Source organism: Plectrocnemia conspersa, unplaced genomic scaffold, assembly GCF_051122295.1.
Source record: "Plectrocnemia conspersa isolate PC_06_02 unplaced genomic scaffold, ASM5112229v1 ptg000013l, whole genome shotgun sequence".
Lineage (NCBI taxonomy): Eukaryota > Metazoa > Arthropoda > Insecta > Trichoptera > Polycentropodidae > Plectrocnemia > Plectrocnemia conspersa.
This window is the reverse complement of record NW_028277177.1, coordinates 15,792,507-15,805,963: the sequence shown is the minus strand read 5'-3', so window position 1 is coordinate 15,805,963 and position 13,457 is coordinate 15,792,507. Positions and strand designations below refer to the sequence as shown.

General features: G+C 28.7%; 1 protein-coding gene across 1 annotated transcript in view; it reads right to left on the bottom strand.

The window, feature by feature from the left end:
- The window catches only part of LOC148227409 (protein O-mannosyl-transferase Tmtc2-like), a 284,374-nt gene that overhangs the window by 26,174 nt on the left and 244,743 nt on the right, over window positions 1–13,457 (bottom strand). The window contains exons 6-8 of the mRNA XM_088201697.1: window positions 10,322–10,407; window positions 3,514–3,758; window positions 1,906–2,034 (exon numbers count right to left, since the gene is read on the bottom strand). Coding sequence (XP_088057823.1) covers window positions 1,906–2,034; window positions 3,514–3,758; window positions 10,322–10,407 — 460 coding nt within the window. The remainder of the gene's footprint in view (window positions 1–1,905; window positions 2,035–3,513; window positions 3,759–10,321; window positions 10,408–13,457) is intronic.

Genomic DNA, 13,457 nt, shown 5'->3' with positions numbered 1-13,457 from the left:
TTTCAATATTAATTTTCATAACCAGTTGTATACTGGACTTTACATTAATTGAATTTAAAGTGTGGACCATATGCACAAGTAATTTAGCACTCCAATAAAACTCAAGTTTTCACGTCAAGTCCTATCCTATTTAGATCACCACTTTGGCTTCCAGCGCAATTGAATTAATTAATCTTTTAGCGAAGCGTATGATTGGAAAAGCAGATTTTTTTATCATTAAGAACGTCGCTGTAAATTAAAAGTTTCTGCAATATATTAAAAATACATACATACATTTCTGGAAATATCTGGTAAAAATGCGGGTCCGCATACAGGTATGTAAAATAAAATTAAATTATGCCTTTATATATTCGTATTTTTCATTACATTTTGCTATTATCTTGAAAGCTCTCAACATATTTTGAGAGGTAATCAAAATCTCGTTTTGTCAGATTTTATTTAAATGTACATCAAACGGCGTTTTCATGAGAAATTATCGTTTATTTACGAGCATTTTCTTTGTAACTAAACGAAAATTTCAAATAAATAAATTCGAAGGCGATGCTGAATTGTGAACATTTTAGTAATTAAAAGAATAAATAGGTAATAGCGTCTCTGAGTAAAGTATATAATAAATTTACCAATAACTTGAAAATAAACTTATCGAGTTGTGCTCAAAAACATTTCTATTTATTTTAAATATAAAAAAATATTTATTACAAATAAACATTACATAGAAAAAATTCTGATTAGATTCTTAAAATAAAAAATCAGCCAAAGCTTCTTAAATAAATATAAGAAATAATAATATAATATAAATTGTCATACAATTAATTGGGTGGCAAATTTTAAACTTAAATAAACTATAATATTAAAATATGCGTTATGGAGTCTTAGATAGTAGTGTTATAGTTTGTTTATTTTTAAACTATGACGCAACTACGATTGGCTAACGTTTGTCAAATTACAGTAGTAAAATTACAATATATACAATATATTTTTCTTTGACTGTATCATATACATTTTATGTATAGAAATTTACCTAGTACCCTTATATTTAAAAGCAAAATAATAACTTAAAATTGTCATTTACAATAATACAATTGTTCTAGATAAATATCATATGTCAGAATTGTCTTTTACTTGATATAAAACTTAGCTAAAACCCAATTAAAACCTAAAATATATTTTCAGAGAACAGTTGGTAAGTGCCTCAGACTTAGCCATTAAATGCAAGAACAGTGGACGCGACCTCCGAAGCCCAAAATTAAAGCTGTTCAAGCACCGAAGGGTTAGCAACTATGCCGTTGAGCAATTTCCGCAAATGTTTATTTACATAATAGGTTAGACCAGTTGACAATAAAACTTTGAAAGTATTCCAGCGCTTCTAAAATTATAGCACTAAGAAACAGGAACGGATAGTACACGAATTTCTTTAAGTATAAATACCGAAGAATTTTTTTAATTGACAACAAAGATTGTCATGAACGCCGTAAGAAGTAAAATCCGAATGTGAACCAGTGTTATTGTATACGGTTATAGCAAATCAGTCAGCAATTTTTTCAGAACCTTCAAATGTGTTGTTCTAGCTTATTAACGACATCGTGGAATCTGAGTTTACGAATTTACAGATTTCTTGTGGTTCTAAAATTAACGACTTTTCACAATCCGTATTATTACAAAAATATTCGTAGACGAGATAGTTTCGCTTCCCTTTCCAGATTTTATCTATGACATGTTCAGCAGGAAAAAGGTTCACTGGAATTTCACAAAATATTGTACCTCCGAGGACTAAAAATAAAACATAACCTATTCAAAAGATAGCCTTTTTGGCTATATTATTTTATTTAAGCTAAAACATATAATAAAAGCCATAGATGTATGTATTTTAAAAATATTTAATTAAAGTAATAGAACAAAACTTACCGCTGGCCTTAGTCCAACAGAAGACACGACTGTCCCTTGAGATGCCTCAAGTGCCGCTCTTCTGTAACGTTCCGCTTCAGACCATTTATGCAGCCTTGCAAATGCTTCGCTCATAAGCGCGTATAGTTTCTGAAATTAATAACAATTTTCATTCTATACACATTTTCAACTATAAAATATTGAGGTTTATCCACTAAGAAGTTAACATTTAAAAATCAATATTATCAATATTCCAAAGAATTTCACTCGGTATTATAGCATGAACCCATCTCCAATTCTTGTTTTTATTATTAAAAATACGACTTATATTTGAACATGAATGAATTAAGCTAAAACATACTTTAAGCAGTTATATTGTATAGCAAAATTGTTAGAATATATGACGATAATATTCGACTACTAACAGACGCAAAGCTTTCGACAATGCAAATATTATAACAGAGCTTAAAAAAATCCTTCCACAGATTTGCATTTATTACTTTTTAGACGTTATAAACTGTAATCTTTCCTCTATTTATAGAGTATTAACCTCTTGTAAGCAAGCTGACGAAATAGCTTTTTGTAAGTATGGTACGAACCAAATACATCCTTTTAGTTGTCGTCCAAAAAGTTTTATATTTAAATCAATTTTATAAATAAAAAATAATGAACTATTTGAACACTTTTATAATAACACAATCTTGCTCAAATAACAATTTCGATTATTATGCAAATGACTAATTACATAGAGCTGTAAAACAAATCATTTAGGACTTTTACAGGAGAATTTTCATTGAAGCAGTTTTCTTGAAAATCGATTAATATTTTGCTCGCATCTATGAGACGTCCGAAATATAAACCCAACATGATTTGTTTTATTTTTATTATTTTAATTAAAACATTGTCATATTAAAAATGTTGATTTTAAAACAATGGTACATGTTTAAAATTTATCAAAATTTAAAAGAGAAATAAAACGTAAACTCAACACGAAATGCGTGATTTTCTATACTCCAACCACCTATTAAACATGACGGTTGATGATTAGACCCATGAGTTTAGTTGACACTTAAATAACTTTGTGGTCAATTATACTGAAGCATGCAAAGCCATATATATATAAGTTAATTTAATTTATTTTTAAGTAATTTAAGTAAAATTATTAAACTTGTTTTTTTATATGGCAAATCGCAAACCTTTATCTGAAAATTTACTTTACAAGATATTTTAACTAAAACACAATTATGGATATCACTGCTTTATTTAGATTTAAATTGATTTGTCAAATAAAAATTTACTGCGAATCACATTAATGTAAAAGCTTAGGATCACCCCCATGTTTTAATATATTTTTCATGTATTTCTTAAATATGTATTTTTCTCTGTGCAGAGTGCATTGGCGTAAATCTGTTATGCCTTGCACATACTAAAAAATGTAAGTATTAGAAAATTTATAATGGCAAACCTATAACGATTATTGCGTAAAATAATATTTAAACTTGATATTTAATTTTTTCTGGTTCTTAAGAATCAAATATAGCTTAAAAAACCTTTATGTAAAATGTTTTTATTTTTATTTTGATTTTTTAAATATTATCCAGATGGTGGAATACCATTTTTTTTGCTTACCTGCGGATGAAAGTCTGGCGGCGCCGCCTTCAGAGCCGATTGGTACACCTGAAGGGCTTTCCTGTTTCTTCCCTGGGCTGCGTGTAGGGCCCCCAGCTGTTGTAAAGCCGTGGCCCTGGCTGAAGCGTGGGCCCTTGCATCCCTTAATCCGGCGCCTTCCAAACGAGCGCCCCTGGCCAGAACGCTGGCGGCTGCTGAACATCGTCCCATGCCCGCTAATGACATTCCCATGTTCACGTACGCCACTGAAACAGATTAACAGATTAAATTAAATTTATTATTTACATGGCTGAGCGTTGACATACAACGGAATACATAGGTATAAAATACTTGGATGTAATGTATATGCTGTATAATCTAAAAATATCATGATATGTATACTATTTTTACAAAAAGGTGATCGAAATTTGAAAAAATAATAAAAGCTCTCAAAAATCTGCTATTAGATTTAAAATATTTATTTTGAGGGCTAACTTAATAGTCTTTATTTTAAAGGCACGACTTGGTGTTACACATTGCTATATTTGTAAAAGTATCCTTTAACTAGTAATACGTAAAATATACTGTATTGGAGATAATCTAAGTTGAGTATTTGAAATGAAAGGTGGTTACAGATGAGAAGCATAATTTAGGGGTGTTACAATAGTCACTAATACGCTTAAACATTAAAGCAAGTATTATTAACTAAATTGTCGTCGCTTTAATTTATATATATTTTTAATGTTGTATTAAAAAAGATAATAAAACCAATATAAATATTACCTAAATTAAAATAAAATTTGATTTACCCTTTTTTATTTGTTTGTTCACTCTTCACATTAAATTCCAAAATATGTTTATTAAAGGATTAACTCAAATACGAAAACAGGATAGCTAAATAAATATAAAATTTATAGTGAATCATCAGGCACATATTGTTCGTGATAAATTTTAAATTAAATTAACTTGTGGTCGTTGTGGATTGTTTGATATTGTATTGTGTTGTGTATTAGTGCTATATGCATAAATTAAATTAAATATATATTGTGTTCAATATTATGAGAAATTTTCAGCAATATTTTTTATTTTTCGTTAATTTTTTAATAGGCTAGGTACATACCAGCACATTTTATTTAAAATGTACAAACATTTGTAAAAATGTAAAATATGTAATAATAATATTGTTTATTATAAAAAACAGCACTTACTCTGTATAAACATATTGTGAGCTTAGAAATGATTTGCTATAAAAAAATTTTATTGGCATTTTAAATTTAATTTACTAAAACTTACATTTTTATAAAATAGCACAAATTTATAAATTTATTATTAAAAGTTCGTTATATGGAAATTTGTAATGAGAAACAAATAAGATAACAACTTTAAATGTGTTAAATATAAATTTTAATAAAAGTAGCTTATTAGTTGAATACATTTTTGCCAAAAAATCGATTATACTGCCAATGAAAACTATTTTCAAAGTTGACCGCAAAAATATATATATTTTTAATAATAAATTTAATAAATTAAAACGACTTTTTTTAATTTAAATAGTTCGGAATTAAATAGTTAATAAATAAATAAATTAAGGGAATACCATTGACATTTTCATTAACATGATGTTTACAGTTTAAACATATTTGAACGTATAACTAATAAACCAGTAGATTATTTTTTTCGGTAAAAAATAATAAGAGTAGTACACAAATTAATAAAAAATATTGCAAATAATTAGAAAAAAGACTTAAAATTTATATTTAATATATAACTTTTCTCATAATTAAGCCAAAAAGAAAAAAGCTAGCGAATATTATTGAATGCTGTAATATTCACTATTAAAATTAAGTGAAATCTCATTCGTCCATAAGTGCTTTAGTCTTTCTAAAATCTTATTTTGCTTAGCAAAAATGAAATATTTATTTATATTTTTGTAACTGTTGTTTTGTATATATTTAATTAAGATATTTTTCTGTAATATTTTTTTGGTATAATTTTACGAATAAGCAAACAAAAGTCTCAGTTACTAGGAATTCTCAGGAAATGATTTATTCTTGTCTCGCTTCTTGAGATATGAGAATCACTAATACAATCAAAAGTTTCCAATTTTCTTCAACTAAATTTTGACCTATAAGGATAATCTTGCTACGATAGTATATTATATAAACCTTCATCTATAAAAAATATACTTTATTAGTCTAATTTTATTCATTAACTTTCCTACTCTAATATTACCTCTATTTATAAAATTCAATACATATATTTATATGATTTAATAATAAAGGATGTATTTTATTATTATTAATAAATAAAATACATACTTTAACATCATAATATATTATTTTTTAGCATCAACCTACTCAAATCGGTAAAGCACACGTTTACTAATAATAAATTATTATTTATCTAATAATACTATAATCTTATCTGAAATTTTTGTTATATGGTTTCATCTGACTTATGATCATATCAACTAATTAAGTCACGTTGTATCTAAAATGAGAGGAAATAAATAATTGCAATTTTTTAATAAAATCTTTTTTTAAATAGTTATGATTAACTAAAACAATAAACCTATAACGCGAAAAGCATTAAAGTAAGCAGTTTTATTTTAAATAGTAAATGTGCTAATTTTTTTATTTTATTGTTATAAAATCAGAGGGGTCGGAAGTTATGAAGTGCCAAAATAAACGACATTGGTATATCTCTGCAGGAAAAACTAAGGGTTCTTTAATAAGTAGTCCTAAAACTTTTTGATCGTACGCCAACGCCAACTCTCCGGGGGTTGATCTTACCGAGATTAAAAGAAAACAAGGGTCGTGTGTCTGACGACGAAAAGTCGACAATCCTTCTAAGTACGCAGACGCCGGCTGTAATACCACATCTTGATTAAACTCATCTTTCGATTAACTCGACAAATTGAAGAAAACTCGGCGTAAACGTGCCCACGTCTTCTCTGTGTTCGCTTCTCAGAATTTGAATCACACTGTGTACTTATATTTATAAACGTATGTGAAATAATTTTTTAACTCTTCGCCAAGCGTGGTATAATTCACAAACTTTGCTCGGCGAATTATTACGTTTCGCCCGATTTTTCTCCTTTCGCGTTCGAAAAAAAACTTTTCACTCCGCGAGGATATTTGCTCTCAAATTTTCCGTGTAAAATTTCACAAATTGAACATTGGCGCAACTTTTTCTCCCTTTGCTTTGCAAAGAATCACTGAAACTTTTTTGTTATTTACTTTTTTCCGAGAATCACGCGTGCCTTTCTTGACGGAAAAGTTTCTCCTCTTACCGGCCAGATGCGCAAATAATCGCTTCGACAAAAATAAACACGGACGACTGTGATTCGACATGCGCTCTAACTCTTAAATAAAACATTTAATTTGCATATAGGTTAAGATGAAAACCTTGCTTTTTGGTGAAAAAAAGTCGAAGCGAAATGAAAGAGCGGGAGCAACTTTGCCAAATTATTCGTCGGCGAAACGCGAAAAGTTTAGACATCTAAAAGGAGTGATGGTTTGAATTGTTTCTAATGCAAATTTATATATTTAAATTCATTGTTAGGATTAAAGCTTACTAGAATTTTTTGGTAAAATTTAGAATATTTCAAATTAAAACCCAAGTTTTTAATAATGTATTATTATTAATAACAATAATAATAAATATTCCTCGTAATATTTTTATGTCATTTTAGATTTTTTCTTACTAAATTACATGTCAACATTCTTCTTCCATCAGTTTTTTGTTAAAAAGCATTTTTTTTAATAATGTTAATTCACTCAAACTTTCTAAATACTTTGCAAATATAGCTTAATAAATTTTTTTCTCACAATATCAATATTTTTATTAACACATCTAAACTATGTTTTGCTTAAAATGGAGGCATCCTCAACAGCTTTTAATGATATGTTATTGCTTAGAAAATTAAAACAAGGATCCATAATATAAAATCGTAATACCAGAAAATATTCTATAGTATTAAAAAGAATACAATATGTATACCTTAAGCAATATAGATATTTTCCGTTTTTATTTCAAGAACACTGATATGATTTGATTACACAAACATTTCCATAAAATCTAAGAAAGTAAGTAAGTTGTAGGATTCTTATCAAGCTATTTTATCAAGTAAGTTTAAGCGCTTATCCAAATGATAAGAAAATCTTAAGTAATAATAAAATATTTTATTACAAACACATTTCAAACTTTTACTAATATCTTGAAAAAATACATGCATATAAATTAAAAGAAAAAGTCAAGTGAAAAAGTCATGTCATGTAAAGGTGGATTTTTTTCATTCCGTTTTGCCTCTCTGTATGCAGACTTAATTGAAAACCCCAAAGCTTACAAACGCACGCCTGTGGCTAATTGTGTTTATTTAGCAAAGTTTAAAGCATGGATTAGGAATCCTAAAAGCGTTCGCAGAGCCTTCAGATTCAGCAGACCGTCATTAAGAAATCCCCAAACTATGCCTACGTTGCTAACGAATTTTGCGCATGCTATTTTACATAAACATATTTTTAATCATTGATTATATTTTGTATCACTATAAAGGTTTAAAAGCTAAACATTTACTCGTATTTTTATTAAATGCGTTTTGCAAGCTTCACTGGCACCAGCTTACTGACTTTTACCAAAACAGTGACGAAAAGTAAAAGTCATATGAGCTGATTTTCAAAAAGCCTTCGATACAGTTTCTAATTATTTATTATTAAAAAAAATACTTTAAACTTTAGTAGCTTAGATTATTTAACTTGGTTATTTCTGAGTTATTAAAGTGATCGCAAATAGTACATATTATATTTGGGGCCGTCTGATATTTTCGTTTTTCAATAATGATACAGTTAGAAATTCTAGTTTATTTTGTATTCCGATGATTGAACATTATTTAAAACCATACTAAATATTGCAGACTTACTCTCTAGGGATAAGATTCCGTAAAAATGTCATATTATGTCATGTTCTCGATCTCATTCATTATCATAATATTCTTACGATCATGTAGAGAAACTGCCACTTAATATCCTGAATTTTTTTTTAAAAACATGTGGAGATTCTCTCTACACATACCAACGTTTGCAAAAAATCTTCCAAGATGAATCATCCTCAGTTTATAAGTAACGCGGTTTATTAAGATGATCCCTTAGTTATTCTTGTCCAATATGACACTTTACCTTGCAGAATTTTTGAATCGGTACTTCTAATCTTAAAACCTTGAGTACTCAAATTCTTAATTTTAATCAAAAATGTGCAAAAATTGTTATTAAGATACCTTAATATAAGGATATTCAGTTTTTATCTGTTCTTGAATCGTTACATTATTTTTTATAATACGATTCGCCAAGTTAATGCAAAAATGTCTGTGAACATTTCTTCACACTATTAAAAAAAGCTTTAAAGCAAAATAAACATTATTAATTGCTTATATAATTTATTTAAATTGCTGTTTTTTTAAAGTTACAATAAAATGTTTATTAGATGAATTGCAGACAAAATTAACAGTGTTTTTTAATGTCAATATTAGTTTGCATCACATCCATTACGAAACCGAGATAAAGCTCTTTCGACATACTTTTCAGATACTTATTTATATTTTAGTGTTCTTTTTCATATTAAAATAAAATTTGAGTAGCTGGCATCAGATTGCTTTACTTCATCAACGAGTGTATACGCGTTTGAAATGGACCCGAAATTAAATCTCCCCAGTGGGGGGGCAGAAAAACTGAAATAAAATAATATTTGTCTAGACGTTGGGGGCTTTGGCGCTCGATTGCCGACCCCTGATAAAAATTGAAGGGTGGCAAGGGCCGGGGAGTAATGCGCGTCGGCTATCCGGGGGATAACATAACTTTTCGTTTAGCATTAATGCCTCCATCCACCATTTCCCCTTTTTGTTTCTATTTATCTCGCCGTCGCTAGTTGCCATCGGATGCTGGTAATGGCTCGTTAGTGCGATGGTCGTCTGAGATATTTTTCCTCATTATAATTTGTATCTTTTTGCAGGGTCATTGATGTTGATGGATTGGTCAATTTTGAATACGGCGATATCTAAATTGAAATGCAAACAATGCAAGATTTTATAGAGATGACTTTTAAATCCTTTATTCGCCTAATTAGTTTGAAGGCATTGATTGCGCTACTACCTATTACATCCGATATATGTATGTTTTATTTATTGCAAACGTTTAAATTCTGGAGGTTAAATTTTTTTAAATAATACTATTTAGCAAAGAATTAAGACTAAAGTTTTAAAAAGAGCCTATAAACATTTTAATATGATTTTTGCAAGGATATACTAGGATTGTTGCGACGAAAAAAATAATAAATTATAAATATCATTCTTAATATAAAATAATTCTAATATAATAGATACTATATAAATAAAGGCTTATAAATAATGATGTAAGTTATATTAATATTGTTTTGATCCTAGATGTTATTAACAAAGTTTAATGCTCTGAAAAGTAGCATAAGCGATTATATACGCCCATGCAAAAAGGTTTTCGTATATGTTTATATTAATGAAGGCGATATACATATGTATATGCGTATTTGTACAGAGCAAAGCTTCATTGGTGATTTGTTCAAAGGAAATCTGAACACAAAACAATACAAAAGCGCCGCAGTTATTTGGAGCACAATAATATTTATTAAATAATTAATATTTCGATATTCACAATAAAATATATTTTCTGGATAACAATAGAGACTTAAACGAGAGCCAAACTCCTTGATTCTAGGAATACTAAAGATAAATATTTTCTCAAGAAAAACAATTGATGTTCCGCTTGTCTCCGAGAAGTAATAAATGATGGAAGTCGAGACTTACATGCCAGCGAAGGTCTGAAGTGTATGGCCCTCTCAAAGCTCTGGATGGCTTCTTCATATTGTCTTCTCCCCTGGAGCAGCACCCCTCTGTCGAACAAAAGAGACAAATCGTGATTAAACTGACAATAAATACATTTTCAGAAAACTCGCAAAAATACATATATACATAGAAAATATATTACATAATAATATTTATTTTTAAATATGGTAAATGCGTGGTATGATTATTTTAACTGATCGAATGAGAGGAAATAAATATTTTTTTATCCTGATTTATATAAATTACACTCTTTGTTTGCAGTATCGCGTGGGAGGCAATAATTAAAAAAAATCTGAAATGCAAACTCGGCGTGTAATAAATCAGAGCAAATCTAATAATGGAGAGTTCATACAAAATAAAAATACGTGAATTATTGCTGCACAGAAATAAAATAGGAAAACTGAATACAAATCGAACCGCCATATATCACACAACGGGTCGAAGCGTAGAAAATACGCTATCGCGTCTTCAATTTGTATCGCAATTCTATTATATTATACGATATCGTAATATATTGGCGTTAAGTAATGATGAAAGCGCTCGAGCATTGTTAAATAGCACTTACATAAGTGCCAAATACGCGATACATTAATGTATACAGCACAATAAATCCCAAATAAAAAACTTAATAGTTTATTAAAAGAATATATTACAAACAAAAATATGGTACAATGATAAAACTCACTGTCTTTGTTTTAAATATAGGTGGTTCGATTTTTGTATGAACACATTAATTTTTAAATTACATGTTCTACTTAAAAAAATAATATTTATCTTATAAATCGTATTTATGTGTACCTATGTACTTATATGATTTATCTTGTTTCATCGCCGAAATAGGTTGAAACATATAAGACAATTTGGTTTCAAACTATGTTTGCTTAAGTAATAAAAATATTAAAATAAATCATTATCAGCATCAGACTCCTTTACTTTATAAGGTAATAATATAAAATTATATTTATAAGAAATTAAAACATTAGATTAAAATAATAATCAATCGTTGACGTGAAAAATTGTTACAAATTCATTTTTATTGTTTTTTATAAACCAATAAAAAAAATGTTTTTTATAATCACAAATATATTTGAACCATTGGTTTCTTTATGTTTAAGCAATATCGTACAGTTAATTTAAAAAAAATAACCACTTGATACGAAATACCTGAAGTAAATCTGTGATATTGGTAACATTTAAATAAATTTTATATAGTAAAGTTTATTATTACAAACATACATAACCTTTCAGAATAAATAAATGTAAAATTTGGGAATCTATCTTTTAAGAACGAATTAGTATACATAAACATGTACATTTATTTAAAGGTTTGAGAGGTGATTTTTATGTAATGTTAAAAGATAATCAATATACTACATTTTACCACTGAGTTCAAATACATAGTATACCAGGAAAGTATATTTCCTGTTAAGTTACAAAATGTTACGTTTCTTTATTTTCCTGAACCCTTTGAGTAGTAAGTTAATTTATACACATTTATTAATTTGTTAGTATACATCTAAAAGTGAGTTAATTTTAAGTTTTTTAATTATTCCTGTTCTTACTAATTTATTATAATTTTGTATTGCATTTATAGTGAATTATAGAAAAAAATCAGTTCTTATTAACAATTTATTGTTTTTTTGTATGTTGTATTATGTTTTTATTATTTTTTCAATAATAAATTTTGATAACTTATTTTACATATGTTTTGTATATTATTCGGTTTTTGTGGATTTCTTTTATATCGACCGTTATGCATTATGGTAAGCTGTTATTAAAATTAATTAAACATCGTCACTCGCAGAACTTGTTTCGAAATTAAGTAATTTATTTTAAGGTTAAATTTATAGAACCTATAAACTTATTATTCAGTTCAAAAGTAACCTGGAAGATAAAATCACTGCCAAGCTTATCTCGGCTTTCGTCACGAAATTAAAAAAGGTCCCGGAAGGACTCGATCTTCCCACGAGTCTCCGTCGCCACACTCATTTGGGTCGTCCCTTATCCGCGTCGGTGTTATCTCGTCCCTTTTCGATGACAAACTATGTAATTTACCTATCTTTTTAGACGCGCTCGCTTTACGATTTCATCTATGACCCGTGCGGGTCCGGGCTGCAACATCCCCAAAACTCAATTTTAAACCCCTTCATATACACCCCCACATATTACCACCCCCAAATCTTCACCCCACGCTTCGATTGTAACCTTTACTGTGGCGGCGTTTCCCAATTTTCATGGGAGTTGCGTGCGTCGCGGAAAAATTGCGATCCCCTTTTCCGAAGAAAAAATAGTATTTCCGTTGTCCGTAATAAAGCAATGATATTTTTCTGGGTCAGATTTGATGGCGAACGTGTCGGTATCAGACGCCCAAGGGCGTCTTTTCTCAGATTTTAGAAGCCTATATTACATAATATATATATAAATCATATTTTAGACTTAAAACAGATAAAATGTGCTTTCATAATGAATTATAAAATAAAGACTTATCGTACATATGTTGGAACTGTATGCTTAAGTGTACATACAAGTATATTAAATCAATCAAAATAGCATTACCGATATTGTTTTTAATATTTTATCTTTTCTTATTATTAAATGGTATGTAATGCAGCATGTTGAAATTTTATTTTGTATCTGGTACACGTACATAAGCCATACATGCAAAACTTTCGCAAACATATAGTGCAATAAACGCCCTTTTTGGCGATGATCTGTGCAAAACTTTCTAGCATAGCTGTAGAATATTACCGTGAGTTATACTAGGGTTAAATCGCTTTATAGCCTTCTTGTTTTTATATCCTTAACACTCCTGTGCAAGCAATTTAGAAATAACAAATAATGGTTGTGATATATGACAATGTACGGAATAACTGCTAACCGGCTGTACAAAATTACAGAGGGGGATAAAATGTTTTTTTAAGAATACATTATTTTGAGATGTAAAATAAATTTTCTTGGCTCGCTTTTGAGAATTGCATAATAATCTCTTTGGCGTTGAGCAGTTTACGAGTCGTAAAACAGTTCGTACGATTGTTAATAGTCGTGTCAATAACGACCGAAGAGAGAGTTTTAATTGTGGTGTGTTGACTTGGAAAGA